At 44.1% G+C, this 17408-nt stretch overlaps 2 protein-coding genes across 5 annotated transcripts in view; one reads left to right on the top strand and one right to left on the bottom strand.

Annotated features, from left to right (window-relative positions):
• Positions 1 to 17408, bottom strand: part of LOC307208764 (uncharacterized protein) — a 138370-nt gene that overhangs the window by 79526 nt on the left and 41436 nt on the right. The gene's annotated exons all lie outside the window — the stretch shown is intronic.
• Positions 58 to 16093, top strand: LOC307208489 (uncharacterized protein). The gene is made up of 3 exons (XM_079963112.1): positions 58 to 136; positions 11403 to 13330; positions 14060 to 16093. The coding sequence occupies exons 1-2, from the start codon at positions 100 to 102 to the stop codon at positions 13271 to 13273; spliced, it is 1908 nt and encodes a 635-aa protein (XP_079819238.1). The 5' UTR covers positions 58 to 99; the 3' UTR covers positions 13274 to 13330; positions 14060 to 16093.

Genomic DNA, 17408 nt, shown 5'->3' with positions numbered 1-17408 from the left:
AGAGCTGAGATTCCTAGAGCGGAGGGGAAAAGGCTGTCGGGAGAATTGCAGCTTCCGCTTCCTGTCCCGCTTCAAAGGGGGGGGGGAGAGATACCTGTCATGGCGGCTGCTGTCCTTCCTCGCGGAGGCGCTGGAGGTGGGTCGTATGTATCATGTATTATAAAGGGGGAGAGTCGGGGGGGGGGGTGCAGCTGGAGGGAGTGTGGGGAGGCATTAAAGAAAAACCCCATTAGGCAAATCATTTCAATTTAAGTTCTTTTCCTCTGTCTCCTTTTTCTAGTCATCAGTTTGTCCAGATTTTCACATCTTATTATTTTTAAATAGAGCTGGTCGGCATTTTGGTGGGTGCAGATCTCGCCTAATGCACACGCTTTTGCAAAGGGTATTTCCCGTATATTTCCCATAATACCCCCGCTTTTTAACATCTGCATGCAGCCGCTGGGAGAGATCATCGGGGGGTTGGACTGGGTGTCCATCAATATGCGGGTGAGACCCAGCTCTGCCTCTCTTTCAAATGGGAACCAGTGAAGGCGGTGAAGGTCCTGTGTGAGTGTCTGCAGGATGGATGGCGGCTAACAGATTGAGGTTGAATCCTGACAAGACTCACAGCTGTCCATGGAGGCGCAGGTCAATTCTGTATCCAGGGCAGCTGTCTACCAGCTCCACCTGGTACGCAGGCTGAGACCCTACCTGCCCACGGACTGTCTCGCCAGAGTGGTGCCTGCTGTGGTTATCTCCCGCTTGGACTACTGCAATGCGCTCTGCGTGGGACTACCTTTGAAGGTGACCCGGAAACTGCAACTAATCCAGAATGCGGCAGCTAGACTGGTGACTGGGAGTGGCCGCCGGGACCACATAACACAGGTCCTGAGAGATCTGCATTGGCTCCTAGTACGTTTCTGAGCACAATTCAAAGTGTTGGTGCTGATCTTTAAAGGCCTAAATGGCCTGGTCCTGTATACTTGAAGGAGCATCTCCACCCCCATCGTTCAGCCTGGACACTGAGATCCAGCGGTTCCCTCACTGCGAGAAGTGAGGTTGCAGGGAACCAGGCAGAGGGCTTTCTTAGTAGTGGTGCCCTCCCTGTGAAACACCCGCCCATCAGATGTCAAGGAATTAAGCAGCTATCCTATTTTCAAAAGACATCAGAAGCCAGCCCTGTTTAGGGAAGTTTTTAATATTTAAATGCTGTATTGTTGTTAACACTGGATTGGGAGCCGCCCACAGTGGCTGGGGAAATTCAGCCAGATGGGTGTGGTATAAATTTTTTATTATTATATTTACATTTCCCATAATTAATGCATTTTGTATATAATTCATCTAAGATGATTCATTTATAGGTCTTCCCCCCTTTTTATGGGGGTAGGACATCTTTTCCTAATGGAAGGGCAGATCTTTCTCCTGCTCTCCTCCCTGCAGGCCAACTCTGGCAGGTGGGGGACCTTCCTTGGGCTCCCCATAGGGCTTGGGGTCAAGGCAAACCCTTAAGCATTGGAAAACCTTCTGCAGAGGCTCCCCCTGGAACTTGTAATAATTTTTATCCGGCCTGATTTTACTATGATTTGTTAAATTTATATACCTCCCTATACCCACAGGCCTCAGGACGATTCACAGGATAAAAGTACACACATTTTAAATTACTTGTGTTTCAGTTAAACAGCAGTTTCTGCAGGAGCAGTTCTGGGCAGAAGAGGTTTTCTTAAAAAGGAGAAAAAAGCAACTTCAAGTCCACTTTAAAAGTCCAAGTGTGGCTGAGGCCTTACACAGACGGGCTAATAATGATAATACTACTAGTAATACGAATATTCCTGAGCGTCCTCTCCCACTTTGTGGAGTCCGATTGGCCCCCTGGTACACTCCAAGCTGGGAGACTGAACGCAAGTGGATGAAAGATCCTAATTAATGCAACCAAACACTGTTAAGGGCTCATTAGCAAGCCTACCTAGTGGCAGTGAAGGCAGCAAAGAAAGCATAGTTTTTTGCCTCCATTGCCTCCTCATTATGTCGTCTGGCAGAACTTTTCCAGGTTCTACGGGGCCTTTTACAGGCTGGCCCAAAGGAGGTGGTAGAACCAGTGGTAGCTGGCTTTGACTTCTTTGCAGAGCATTTTGTTGTTAAAATTGCTTGCCACAATGCTACGTCGATTGCAGGAGAGATCTGACCAGGTTCATATGGCAGGGTAAGAAACCCCGCATAAAATACAAATTACTGACTGACAAAAAAAGAAAGGGGCGGGTTTCGCACTCCCCGATTTAAGAACATATTTCAAAGCCTCGTGCCTATGTTGGATAAAGGATTGGCTCTTATTAGAGAAAACATATACTTGATTTGGAGAGTTGCAACAACAGGTACGGATGGCATGCATACCTTGGCTACAGTAAGGTCCACAGAGGGTTCACTAATCATATAGTCAGAAATGCTCTTTATAAAGTGTGGACAAAATACCAACCATTATTAGAACCCCAAATGCCATGGTGGCTGTCCCCAGTAGAGGCTTTTGCAGTTAAAAAAATAAATATGGAGGGAAATTGGGCAAGCTATAGTCAACTATTAAAAGAAGACAAGGACATCTGAGATAGAAAACATTCAGAGAGATAAGGCACTACCTCTCCGATTGCCTTCCATATCACCAAAAAAATTGAGAAAGATGAATCCAAACAACAAAAAAGCATTATTATGAAATGACAAAAAAATGATCTAAAACTGTTATTGGAATGGGATCTGAAAGACGAGGAAGTAAAGGATGTAATGGTTAAATGGGCCCCACAATACACATGGAACAGTGGGAGAGACTCTGGAGGTTAGATATCAGATTTACTGCCTGTTATACTATCAAGGAAAACTTAATGAAAATGTTATACAGATGGTATGTGACACCTTCCAAACTAGCCAAGATATATAAACTCAAATACAACCAATGTTGGCAATGCAATAATGCAGAGGAAACAATGATACATGTATGGTGGTGCTGTGAGAAAATTAATAAATTTTGGGGTTGTATCCATGAAGAACTATAGAAAAAAAGCCAGAGGCATACCTAATGGGCATTATAGGAAAGGACACCCCACAGGATAGCAAAAGGTTATTCTTATATGCCACAGCTGCATCCAGATTATTACTTGCTAAAAATGGGAAAGGGGACATTATTCCCACAAAAGCAGACTGGATAGGTAAATTATGTGACTTTATAGAATTGGCCAAACTAACGGCAGCCATAAGACGCCAGTCAAACCAGAGTTTAAAGAAAGAATGGAAATGCTTTGAGGACCAAATGAAAAAACACTGTTCTAAAGAAAACCTGTTGATATGTATGGACTAAGGATGTAAAGCTGAATCAGATTATGACAAATTAATAATAGGTGAATGTTGAATACTATCAAAAACACAATGTAAGTAAGAGCACAGAATATTGAAAGATGTCAAGTTGAGGGAGAGGGAAGTCACGGTGTTGGAATTTTTATTTTATATATCTTTATGTTGGTTTCTGCTCTCTTCACTGTGCAGCGAAAGGCTTGTCACAAGACAATGTTTACATTCCACAGACAGCATTACTGTTGTGTTTCCCACGGGAAAGGGAGGCTGGATGTGACGTACACTGGTTTCCTGTTTTTCACTGTTCACACTGTGTGATTCTCTCCGTGCTTCAGAGGAGAGAGGATGCAGTTTCTGCTCCGGCAGAGACAAGATGGTTTTCTGTAATCTACCAGCTTTGAAATGTAAATAAAGCAATTGAGAGTATGTACACATATTCCTCATCATTCCGCTGTGCATGGACACTGCTACAAATCAACATTATGGTTATGGGCCCAGAAGATGCAGTCATCTTATGCCGGAAAAAGGATCGGAATGCAAAGGGACGGATCGGACGGTATCTGTTCTCCGCGTCAAGATGATTGATGAGGTATGTGCTACTGCTCCGGGCAGCCTGCCAGCATCTAATTAATGGCTTTATGGCTGGACTTTGAACTTTTATGTCCGTTTGCCGGGAACAGGCAGCGGCTATGCCTATGCTGGGGAAATCGAAAGTAACTTTTAAAAGTGCTTTTGGGCTGAAGCAGCTGCAGATAACATCGACGCAGCATGATTTAAGGCAGCAGAGAGAAAAGCTGTTTTGAACTTGCCTTTGGAATGAGGCTTGAAGCAGCACAGACGCAGCTTGTATAAAGCAGCTTGTTTAAAGCAGCAGAGATGACGCAGAAGGCTAATGCCAGAGTCATGATGGCCCTTCAGGATGCTTGTGGGATTCCCAAGCTCAACAAGAAAAATTATACGGACTGGGTTATCTATGCAGAGGCTATTCTGCGGAAAGAGGGTCTGTTTGAAGTTATTACAGACACCCCCCCCAGCTCCAGTTACAGATGCATGGGAAGCTAAGGATTCCAAAGCAAGGGGAACTCTTACATTGATAGTATCCCCAGAAGAGCTCTGTCTATTGCGTGATAAGACCTCAGCCAGAGAAATTTGGCACGCTTTGAGAAAGGCTCACATGAGGACAGAAGCTGGATCTACCATGTTTTATTTTAACAAGCTGCATAAGATGGCTAGCTGCAGAAGGCTGGCTGATGCACGTGGGGAATCTGATGCCAATCAGCCACATGCTCAGCTCAGAGTAGCCTGTGATACTGCCATGATTCAGAATGAAGCAGATTGCCAGGATGATAGCTGCATGGGAAAGGGGGAGACTTCACAGTCGTCATCCCAGAGTGCAGTGGAACCACCAGATGGCGCCAAAGCTTTGAAGGCAGTGAAATGCTACTCGTGTGGACGTCTAGGCCATGTGAAGAGGGAATGCAAATATCCCAGGGCCAAGACAGAGCAGCGCAGCGGAAGCTCATCGCGTGGAAAAGGCCAGAGCAAAGGCAGAGGTCCGGTGTCCAGGACAACGCAGCACAAGGCAATGGTCTCACGCTTCACTCCGAAAGTTGCAGAGGTCCAGAAGACGTCTAGATCTTTCTTCGTTGTTGATTCAGCGGCGACCCATCACATGTGCAACGATAAGCGACTGTTCGTGTCTTTTACACCGCAGGAAGGTGCGATTCACCAGGCGGATGACCACACAATTCCCAGTAAAGGCTACGGAACTGTTGTTCTTCACAGTTTGGACTTATCGATACAGAATGTACTTTATGTGCCGGATGCCAAACATAATTTGCTCAGCGTTGGACAGCTAAATGAGCGGAACATTGACGTTTCCTTTAAGAACAAAAGGTGCATCATCACAAAGAAAAATGATTATGTATTGTATGCTGAATATGTTGATCGTTTATATGTTTTGTATTATGATGATGTTGTGCAGGATGACACTTGTTGCATTGCAGGTTCTAACAAATGTTTGCATGCAGAATGTATTCATGATTTTCATCGAAAATTTGGTCATTTGGGTTTTGAGGCAGTATCTAAAATGCCTGCCTTGGTTGAAGGTATGACTATTAAACCCTGCAGGTACCACATGAAGTGCAAGGCATGCGCAGCAAACAAGGTGAAAATGGCTGCGAAAGGTAAGGTGTCTAGTAGGCAAGCTACAGAACCATACCAAATTATTCATGCTGATTTGGTTGGACCACTAGCCCCCTCTTTGGGAGGAAATAGGTACTTCATGGTTCTCATTGATGCATTTTCCAGGTATATTCATGTGTACAATCTCAAGCAGAAATCAGAGGCTTTTCCTAGGTTCAAGGAATTCTGTGCTTGGTTGGGAAATGTGCATGGTAAGAAGGTAAAGACTCTTTTCAGTGATCGCGGGGGAGAATTCACTTCTCAGCAGTTTGAAGCTTTTCTGACAGAGAAAGGAATTCAATATGATTTGTCTAGTCCTCGCTCGCCATGGCAGAATGGACTTGCGGAACGAGCAAATCAAACATTGCTTCAAGGGTTAAAAACCTTGCTGCATGATGCAAATCTTCCAGAGAGTTATTGGGCCGAAGCTCTCTCATGTTTCACTTACAGTTATAATCGCAGGTTATCTTCAGCGGTTGGTTGTACCCCCTATGAGAAGATGTTTGGGAAGAAACCATACATCAAACACATGAAAATTTTTGGTTCTGACATGTGGGTTCACTCACCACAAAACTCCAAGTTAGACAAGCGTGGTTTGCATGGTATCTTTCTAGGTTATGAGAAAGGTTCTTACAGAATAAGGATGACTGACTCTAAGACCATTAAGCTCACAAGAAGTGTTGAGTACAATGCCAAGTGGGGGGAGAATGTGGGAATTTTCCAATGTTATCCTGATGACAGTGATGAGACTGAGGATGGTCAAAAGCAACCACAGCAACCCACACCCACTGATGAAAGTTCTGATTCTGAGTCTGAAACTGAATCAGGTGATTCAGAGGATTTCAAGAGTGCGAAAGCCTCTATGCGACCCTCTGAAAGTTCTGATCAAGAATTGGAGGAACCATTGTTCACAATAGGTCGCTTTTCTCCTAAGAAGGAAGAGGAGAGTGTTGAAGACCTAAGGCTAATTCGCAGGTCACATAGAGCCACAAAAGGCAGACCTCCAAAGAGATTTGCTGATGAGTTTGCTAAGATAGCAGTAACAGCTGTTAAAAGCTCCAAGAAGGTATTTGAACCTTCAAGTTTCCAAGAAATCCAGGATTTGGATTCAAAGGAAGCTGAGCCATGGTTAAATGCCATGAAGGCTGAGCTTGATTCCTTGGAAAGGAACAAAACATGGGAACTTGTTCCAGTAGTTCCAGGAATGAAACTGCTTGGAAGCAAATGGGTCTTCAAAGCGAAGACTGATCAAAATGGCAAGATAGTCAGACATAAAGCCAGATTGGTAGCCAGAGGTTTTGCACAGGTACCAGGTGAAGACTATCACGAGACCTACTTACCCACAGTGAGGTATGAGAGCATTAGGCTTATGCTCAAGCTAGCTGCAGAGGAGAATCTACACATTAGTCACCACGATGTGAATACAGCTTTTCTGTACGGATCTCTAAATGAATCACTTTATATGCTTCCACCTGATGGCGTACAGGTAAAACAGGGATTTGTTTGTGCTCTGAAAAAGTCCCTTTATGGTCTCAAACAAAGTGCACGGTGTTGGCACACAAAACTCACTGAGGTATTGTTTTCTCTAGGTTTTAAGCAAGGGAAAGCTGATCCATGTGTATTTGTCAAAGAGGAGGGGCAAAAGAAACTGTATTGCTTGTTTTATGTTGATGATCTTTTATTCTTTTGGGATGATGTCACAATGTACAATAACGCCCTAGCTCAACTGAAAGAACACTTTGACATGAAAGATCTTGGTGAGGTAAACAACTACCTATCTCTAGAAATAGAGAGAGATCAAGATGGTAACATTCTAGTACACCAGTCACGGAAAATTGCTGATGTGTTAGGCAAACTAAACCTGATGGATGCTAACCCTGTAGACACACCGATGATAACAGGTTATCAGGTAGATGACACTGAAGAAGCATTTTCTGACACTACACTATACAGAAGTATGCTAGGCAAGCTAAACTTCATTGCCAGATGTTCAAGACCAGACATTGCTGTTAGCTGTAATTTGCTAAGCAGACAAGTCAACAATCCAACTGTTAAGGATTGGAAAGCTCTGAAACGCATAGCGCGGTATTTGAAAGGCACTATGCATTACAGACTGAGATTTAACAATCAGAAGTCTGGTGGTCTTGAGATATTTGCAGATGCAAGTTTTGGAAGTGACACTACAGACAGGAAAAGCACGTCTGGAGTTTGCTATATGTACAATCAGGGTCTATTTGATTGGTCATGCAAGAAGCAAACAACTGTTAGCTTAAGTACTTGTGAAGCTGAACTGAATGCACTGTCTTATTCACTTAAGGATTGTGAATGGTTGTTACAATTGTGCAAAGACATGAAAATTCCTGTCAAATGTCCAATCCAGGTTTACCAGGACAACAAAGCATGTTTGGCTTTGCTGAATTCTGAAGGTTGTAAGCAAAGCACGAAGCACTTGCAATTGAAGTTGCAACATGCTAGGGAACGTATTCAGAAGGGACTCGTAACGGTGTCCTATATGCCAGGTAATGAAATTCCTGCTGATGTATTGTCCAAGATTGTATCAAGGGATCAACACTGTACCTATGTGCAGAAGTTGGGTTTGTACTGATATTGTACGAACACGCTGCCCAGTGGTGTTCACAGAAAGGGGGAGGATGTTGGTTTCTGCTCTCTTCACTGTGCAGCGAAAGGCTTGTCACAAGACAATGTTTACATTCCACAGACAGCATTACTGTTGTGTTTCCCACGGGAAAGGGAGGCTGGATGTGACGTACACTGGTTTCCTGTTTTTCACTGTTCACACTGTGTGATTCTCTCCATGCTTCAGAGGAGAGAGGATGCAGTTTCTGCTCCGACAGAGACAAGATGGTTTTCTGTAATCTACCAGCTTTGAAATGTAAATAAAGCAATTGAGAGTATGTACACATATTCCTCATCATTCCGCTGTGCATGGACACTGCTACAAATCAACACTTTATTTTATGTTGGACTCTTTTATTTTATGAATGGTATATTGATTGTATATATACTTTCTATAAGAAACTTTATCGGGGGAAAAGAAGAAGATAAAATTGCTTGCATCCAACAAGACCTTGGCTGCTGTTACAGCAGATGAGTCTCATGGGGTGTCCGGAGCACAGTCTAGTCCTGTTGTGTTGGATGAGTTTTTTCAGTTGGTCAGGCTCGAGGATATGGACAAGGTGCTTGGATCAGTCAGGGTGACCATTTGCACTCTTGACCCTTTCGCCTCTTGGCTGATAAAAACCAGTAGGGAGGGAACAGCAGGCTGGGCCAGGGAGATGATCAGTGCCTCTTTACAAGAGGGGGTGGTCCCTGCATGTTTGAAGAAGGCAGAGGTAAAACCACTCCTTAAGAAACCTTCTCTGAATTCAGAAAGCCTAACTACCGGCCAGTTGTTGATCTCCCTTTCCTGGGCAAGGTTCTGGAGCGAGTGGTCGCAGACCAGATCCAGGTGCTTTTGGAAGAAACTCATTTTCTGGATCCATTTCAATCAGGCTTTAGGCCTGGTTTTGGCACAGAAACTGCTTTGGTCACCCTGTATGATGACCTCTGTCGAGAGAGAGACAAGGGAAATGTGTACCTGTTCATTGTTCTCCACCTCTCAGGGGCTTTTGATACCATCCACCATGGTATCCTTCTGGAGCGACTCTCTGAACTGGGGGTGGGTGGCACTGTTTTGCGGTGGTTCCAGTCCTACTTGGATGGTCATTTCCAAAGGGTGTTACTTGGGGAATTCATTTCAGCCCCATGGAAGCTTCAATGTGGGGTTCCGCAGGGCCCAATCCAATCCCCCATGTTCTTTAACATCTACATGAAATCGCTGGGAGGGGTTATCCAGAGGTTTGGAGTACGTTGCCAGCAGTATGCTGATGACACTCAGCTCTATTTCTCCTTTCTATCTGAAGATGAGGCAATGGAAGTGCTGGACCAGTGTCTTGCCTGGGTAATGGACTGGATGAGGGCCAACAAATTGAAGCTTGATCCAGATAAGAGTGAGGCTCAGTTAGTGGGTGGTTCCTAGAGCAGATGGGTGGGAGGTCACCTGCTCTTGATGGGGATACACTTCCTCTGAAGGAGCAGGTTCATCGCTTGGGGGTTCTCCTGGATCCTTTGCTGTCGCTCGAGGCTCAGATGGCCTGGAGTGCCTTCCATCAGCTTTGGCTGGTGGCCCAGTTACACCCCTATCTGGACAGGGATAGCCAATCTACTGTTGTCCATGTTCCGGTAACTTCAAGGTTAGATATAGATATGCGTTATACGTAGGGCTGCCTCTGAAGACTGTTTGGAAACTTCAGCTAGTGCAGAATTCAGCGGCCAGGTTGCTCACCGGCGGTTTGAGCATATTGCCCCCATCCTGGTCTGACTGCACTGGCTACCAATTAGTTTCTGGGTCCAATTCAAATTGCTGGTTTTGACCTGTAAAGCCTTAAATGGCTTAGGGCCAGGAATACTTCAAGGACTGCTTCTTTCCATATGAACCTACCTGGACCCTGAGATCCCCTTATGAGGCCCTCCTTCGTGGGCCTCCTCCTCACGTGGTCCGGAGGGTGGCAACATGAGAACAGGGCCTTCTCTGCAGGGGCTCCCTGTCTGTGGAATGCTCTCCCCAGGGAAGTTCGCCTGGCGACTTTCTTATAAACCTTTGTTGTTGTTTATGTGAGATTTTGACCAGCTTCGGCCCATTTGAAGCTGAAGCTGATACCGGCTTGTCTTATCTGGAGCCGAAGCAGCGTATCGTCACACACAGCGGAAGGTTAAGCAGTATGTGCCACATTCTTAACTTTATTTACACTTCTATGCTGAGAGAATACAAACATGCATCTTGCCTCTGCGAGAGCAGAGAAGCAACTCCCCTCGGAAACAAAGAACACCAAGAGAAACAGTGAAAAACAGGAAACCAGTGAACGTCACATCCAGTCTCCCATTCCCGTGGGAAACACAACAGCAACGCTGTCTGTGGAATATAAACAACTGTCTTGTGACAAGCATTTTGCTGCACAGTGAAGGAAGCAGAAACCAACAGTTTAGTCGTCTTAGTCGTTTCCGACTCTCCGTGACCCCATGAACCAGAGCATGCCTTGGAAACAGTTGCTTTCCTCTCAAAGCTTCTCCTGTTTTATGTCCATGGAGCTTTCATGGCATAATACTGGAGTGGGTTGCCAGTTTCTTCTCCAGGTGGATCACGTTTAGTCTAAACTCTCGGCTGACCTGTCTGTCTTAAGTGGCCCTGCACGGCATAGGTCATAGCTTCTCTGAGTTACTCAAGCCCCTTCGCCACGACAAAGCAGTGATCCATGAAGGGGTTTACACCTTTAGGTGCCATGCAAACATGTTCCTTTTTAACCAGGCTTTTGCTAGATATCTTTGACATCCTGTAGTCTTTTTCAAATGTGGCTCTTTTTTGGGGGGGTGGGTGTTATTGGGTTGGTATTTTTATTCTGTTTATATTTGATGTGACCTTTCTGTGAACCATGCTGAAACATCCGGGTATAGGGTGGTATATAAACTCAATAAATAATAATACTAACATTAATACTTTCATTATTTGTACCCCACGGATTGGACTGGGTTGCCCCAGCCACTCTAGGTGGCTTCCAACAAATATAAAAGCACAATAAAACATAAAACATTAAAAACCTCCCTACACAGTGCTGCCTCCAGTTGTCTTCTAAAATTTGCAGTTATTTTTTTGACAATTGATGGGAGGGCGTTCCACAGGGTGGGCACCACTGCCAAGAAGGCCCTCTGCCTTGTTCCCTATAACTTCCCTTCTCACAGTGAGGGAACTGCCACAAGGCCCTGGGACCTGGATCTCTGTGTCCTGACTGAATGATTGGGGTGAAGACGCTCCTTTAGCATTTCATCAGTTTCCCTTTTTATTCCATCAGGAGATGTTGAAGGGATGCTGGCAGAAGGGGAACAATCCGAAGTGTCACCGAAAGGATCCAAAGAGCAAAGGGATCTGAGGGTTCAAGATGCAGGCAGCAGGCGAGAGGGGAGACGAAAGCAGAAGCCGGAGGGTGACTCTTGTATGTCTCAGGGTGGTGAAAACCAAATTCCCAGAGAGGAGAAACCTTATAAAAGTTTGGAGTGTGGAAAGAGCTTCAGTAACAGTAGTGCCTTTATCTTGCATCAAAGAACTCATACAGGAGAGAAACCGTACACATGTTCAGAGCTTCAGAAAAGCTTCAGTCACAATAGTGCCCTTACCAGGCACCAAAGATCTCATACAGGGGAGAAACTGTATACATGTTCGGAGTGTGGAAAGAGTTTCAGTCGATGTGGTCATCTTACATTGCATCAAAGAACTCATACAGGGGAGAAACCGTATACATGTTCGGAGTGTGGAAAGAGCTTCAGTAACAGTAGCCATCTTAAGTCCCATCAACGAACTCATACAGGGGAGAAACCTTATAAATGTTTGGAGTGTGGGAAGAGCTTCAGTCAGAGTACTGTCCTTATCTTGCATCAAAGATCTCATACAGGGGAGAAACCATATAAATGTTCAGAGTGTGGAAAGAGCTTCAGTCAACGTGGTACCCATAGATTGCATAAAAGATCTCATACAGGGGAGAAACCGTATACATGTTTAGAGTGTGGAAACAGCTTCAGTAGTAGTACCACCCTTAAGTCGCATCAACGAACTCATACAGGGGAGAAACCGTATACATGTTCAGAGTGTGGAAGGAGCTTCACTCAAAGTAGCGCACTTAAGTCGCATCAACAAACTCATACAGGGGAGAAACCGCATACGTGTTTGGAGTGTGGAATGAGCTTCGCTCGCAGCAATGGGCTTACTAGACATCAACAAACTCATAGAGGCAGCAAACCATATAAATGCTGGGAATGTGGCAAGAGCTTCAGTCGCAACGACTACCTTTCCTCGCATGAAAGAATTCATACAGGGGGGAAACGATATACATGTTTGGAGTGTGGAAAGAGCTTCAGCTACAGTTGCAGCCTTACCTTGCATCAAAGATTGCACACAGGAGAGAAACCGTATAAATGTTTGGAGTGTGGCAAGAGCTTCAGTCGTGGTAGCTTACTTACACTGCATCAAAGAACTCATACAGGAGAGAAACCGTATACATGTTCGGAGTGTGGAAGGAGCTTCAGGTGCAGTAGCTCCCTTACGTTGCATCAACGAACTCATACAAGAAAGAAACCTTATACATGTTCGGAGTGTGGAAGGAGCTTCAGGTGCAGTAGCTCCCTTAAGTCGCATGAAAGAACTCATACAGGAGAGAAACCGTATACATGTTCGGAGTGTGGAAGGAGCTTCAGTCACAGTAGCTCCCTTAAGTCGCATGAAAGAACTCATACAGGAGAGAAACCGTATACATGTTCGGAGTGTGGAAGGAGCTTCAGTCACAGTCACTCCCTTAAGTCGCATGAAAGAACTCATACAGGAGAGAAACCGTATACATGTTCGGAGTGTGGAAGGAGCTTCAGTCACCATAGTGCCTTTAAGTTGCATGAAAGAACTCATACAGGAGAGAAACCGTATACATGTTCGGAGTGTGGAAGGAGCTTCAGTCGCAGTAGCTCCCTTAAGTCGCATGAAAGAACTCATACAGGAGAGAAACCGTATACATGTTCGGAGTGTGGAAGGAGCTTCAGTCACAGTCACTCCCTTAAGTTGCATGAAAGAACTCATACAGGAGAGAAACCGTATACATGTTCGGAGTGTGGAAAAAGCTTCAGTCGTAGTAATATCCTTACTAGACACCAAAGAACTCATACAGGGAGGAAATCTTAGAAATGTTTGGCCTATAGAAAGAACTTATGTGACAAGGACTCCCTTACTAAACTGAAATGAACTCGTACAAGGGAAACAGAAAGGTTGGAGTGGAAGGAGCTTCAGTCAGAGTAGCCACCTTAAAGGTAAAGGTAAAGGTACCCCTGCCCGTACGGGCCAGTCTGGCCAGACTCTGGGGTTGTGCGCCCATCTCACTTAAGAGGCCAGGGGCCAGCGCTGTCTGGAGACACCTCCGGGTCACGTGGCCAGCGTGACATCGCTGCTCTGGCGAGCCAGAGCCGCACACGGAAACGCCGTTTACCTTCCCGCTGGTAAGCGGTCCCTATATATCTACTTGCACCCGGAGGTGCTTTCGAACTGCTAGGTTGGCAGGCGCTGGGACCGAGCAGCGGGAGCGCACCCCGCCGCAGGGATTCGAACCGCCGACCTTTCGATCGGCAAGTCCTAGGCGCTGAGGCATTAACCCACAGCGCCACCTGCGTCCCAGTAGCCACCTTAAGTCGCATCAAAGAACTCATACAGGGAGGAAATCTTAGAAATGTTTGGCCTATAGAAAGAAAGAGCTGTTCAACAGTGGAATTTGCTGCCAAGGTGTGTGGTGGAGTCTCCTTCTTTGGAGGTCTTTAAGCAGAGGCTTGACAACCATATGTCAGGAGTGCTCTGATGGTGTTTCCTGCTTGGCAGGGGGTTGGACTCGATGGCCCTTGTGGTCTCTTCCAACTCTATGATTCTATGATTCTATGATTCTATAACTTATGTGACAAGGACTCCCTTACTAAACTGAAAAGAACCCGTACAAGGGAAACAGAAAGGTTGGAGTGTGTGAAGATATTTAATCATATCAAATAACTCCTACAGAGAGTAAAACAATGATTGTATTCAGAATTAGAATTTGCTTCCATTAGAATTTTTATTCCTTTTAGTGGCTGTGTTGCAGATTATTCTCCTGATCAGAGTTAGATTTACATAGCTATGTTCTATTTTTTCCCTCATGCGTTATTTCCCATGTATTCATCATTTGTATATAGCGGTGCTTTAATATTTCTCCCATCCCCAAAATTTGTTAATCTGGTGTGAATTGATCTGATATTTTTCATAGACACAAATGCATTCTCTGGTATTCTGTTGACGTATGTAAATGACGTATCTTTGCAATGAGAGTATAGCCCCTCAGATCACAGCTCTAATGAACAAATGCTGTTGAAAAACATATACTGTATAATAAGCCTCAATACGCAGTCAAGAGAGAAATTATTCTTCTTTGGCGTAGCAGAGTAAAATCTTAACAGTGAGTCCGTAAGTGACTGTGGAGGCCAATTCTGGACCCACACATCCTTCCACAGTGGGGACATAGCTTTCCAGGTGGGAGTTGATCATGGCTAGGATTTGCCATGCATGCCGTCCTCTTAGCACGCTTCTCCCTTGCGTTCTGAGTTCGAGTGTCTTCAAAGTCCATGACACCTTTGGCCGAGAGAAATTAGAACAGTATAGAAGAAGATATAGTATAGAAGATGCATTGATTTTCCAGCCTGTGTCTAGAGTGTTAATAGGTCACTGGTCCAGGATGTGTGTTTCTTCACCTTCATCTGCCTAGGAGGGATTTCAGTTTTATGTCTCCGAAATATCCAGGCAGTGGCCGGTTCCTGATGGGATGTATTTGTGCTGTGTGTTCTCCCCTAGAATTTCCCGTAACACCCCCCCCCCCACAAACACACACACAATCTGGAAATGTGAAATCCACTATGCAGCTATGTGCAGGTATTTGTTTATCTGATAATCTGGGAAAGGAAGAAGATGCAACCTCATCCAGCACATATTAAAAAACCAAATTATGTTTTAAATACAATTTTTAGATAAATCAGTTTTGCACGGAAGAGCAGTCAACAGACAACAGACAACAGACAACAGACAACAGACAATTTGAAGATTGGATAAAATTGTGGAAAGTAAATTTGAAATTTACAGATTATATACTATTGAGAGAGAATTATGTGAAAATGATGTATAGATTGTATCTATCACTGGTTAAACTGGCAAAAATGTATAAAAATGAAAAGAAAGAGTGTTGGAGATGTGAAATGGAAGGTACGTTTTATCATATGTGGTGGGATTGTAAAAAGGTAAAAGCCTATTGGGAAATGATATATAATGAATTGAAGAAAATGTTGAAAATAACTTTTGTAAAAAAAACAACAGAAGCCTTCTTACTAGGCATTTTAGGCCAAGACATAAGGAAAGAAAAGAGGACTTTATGTATGCCACTACAGCAGCAAGAATGTTGATTGCACAAAATTGGAAGACTGGAGAAATACCAAGTAAAGAACAATGGCAAGAGAAGTTGATGAACTGTGAGGGGAGAGACTCCATCAGGCAAGGCCTCTTTCCACCTGCCTTGCCCCACTCTCTGCTTCTCAATGTGTATTGTATTGTTTTATGTACCGTGGCTTGCCATTGTCTTATTGATTACAGTTTAGATATTATTGTAACTGTTGAGTGGATTTCTGTTTAACTTTTATATGTTGATACTATTATTTTATATTATTCTAATGATTGTTGAATGTTACTTTTTGGATGGAGGTTGCCTATTTTAAAGTTATGTTTTATTATCACATTTTTGTATTGCATTAGATTGTTATAAGATGTACATTTTTTGTTTCTTCAGCTTGTAAACCGCCTTGAGTATTGTAAGATAGAAAGGCGGTATACAAATTAAAAACGATGATGACGATGATGTAGAACTGGCAAAAATGACAGACAGACTAAGAGAAAAGGACAACAGAGTCTTTGAAAAACAATGGGAACCATTTACAGAAACAAAGATAGACTTGATGGCAGGATTTAAATAAACATTCACACTGTTAGTATTAGAAAATGTGTAGAAGATAGAGAAATATGGTGTGTTTACTTTTATGTATTTAGGTTTGATGTTATGTTATTAATAACTTTTTCTTTTTCTGTTAGGAGGTAGCAAGGTGGGTGAAAAGAGTAACAAACCAGAAGCGGAAGTTGGGAAAGCCTAGGAGGGGAGGAAAGAAGGAATACATAGTAAAGGTTAAGACTTTGAGATGTATGTAATGAATGAAAAAGAAAAATGAATAAAATTTTATTTCAAAAAACCAATGAGTCCGTAAGTGACTGTGGAGGCCAATTCTGGACCCACACGTCCTTCCACAGTGGGGACATAGCTTTCCAGGTGGGAGTTGATCATGGTTTGCCATGCATGCCTTTCTCTTAGCACGCTTCTCCCTTGCGTTCTGAGTTCGAGTGTCTTCAAAGTCCAAGACGCCTTTGGTCGAGAGAGAAATTAGAACAGTATAGAAGATGCATTGATTTTCCTGCCTGTGTCTAGAGTGTTAATAGGTCACTGTTTCAGGATGTGTGTTTCTTCACCTTCATCTGCCTAGGAGGGATTTCAGTTTTATGTCTCTGAAATATCCAGGCAGTGGCCGGTTCCTGATGGGATGTATTTGGGCTGTGTGTTCTCCCCCCAGCTCTCCCATCCCCTAGAATTTCCCGTAACCCCCCCCCCCACACACACACACATTCTGGAAATGTTAAATCCACTATGCAGCTATGTGCAGGTATTTGTTTATCTTATAATCTGGGAAAGGAAGAAGATGCAACCTCATCCAGCACATATTAAAAAACCAAATTATGTTTTAAATACAATTTTTAGATAAATCAGTTTTGCACGGAAGAGCAGTCAAACATTTCAAAATACATGTGTGTTAGCGAGACAGTTTCCTTGTTGCATAGTCTAGTGGAAGGCAATGTTTCAGAATAGAACTCTGCTGATGAAATACCAGGTTACAGGTAGGTAGCCGTGTTGTCTGCCGTAGTCGAAACAGAAGAATTTTTTTTTAAAGATTCCTTCCAGTAGCACCTTGTTGTTGTTGTTGTTTAGTCGTTTAGTCATGTCCGACTCTTCGTGACCCCCTGGACCAGAGCACGCCAGGCACTCCTGTATTCCACTGCTTCCCACACTTTGGTCAAACTCATGTTTGTAGCTTCGAGAACACTGTCCAACCATCTCGTCCTCTGTCGTCCCCTTCTCCTTGTGCCCTCCATCTCTCCCAACATTTTTTCCAGGGAATCTTCTCTTCTCATGAGGTTGCCAAAGTCTTGGAGCCTCAGC

The sequence above is a fragment of the Podarcis cretensis genome (assembly GCF_951804945.1).
Source record: "Podarcis cretensis genome assembly, chromosome: 2".
NCBI lineage: Eukaryota > Metazoa > Chordata > Lepidosauria > Squamata > Lacertidae > Podarcis > Podarcis cretensis.
Note: the sequence above shows the minus strand (reverse complement) of the source record. Positions and strands in the feature narration are given on the sequence as shown.

Coding starts and splice junctions, on each gene's coding strand:
- LOC307208489 (XM_079963112.1), top strand. CDS start 100: ATGGCGGCTGCTGTCCTTCCTCGCGGAGGCGCTGGAG. Junction 137..11,402: donor TCCTCGCGGAGGCGCTGGAG/GTGGGTCGTATG, acceptor TTATTCCATCAG/GAGATGTTGAAGGGATGCTG.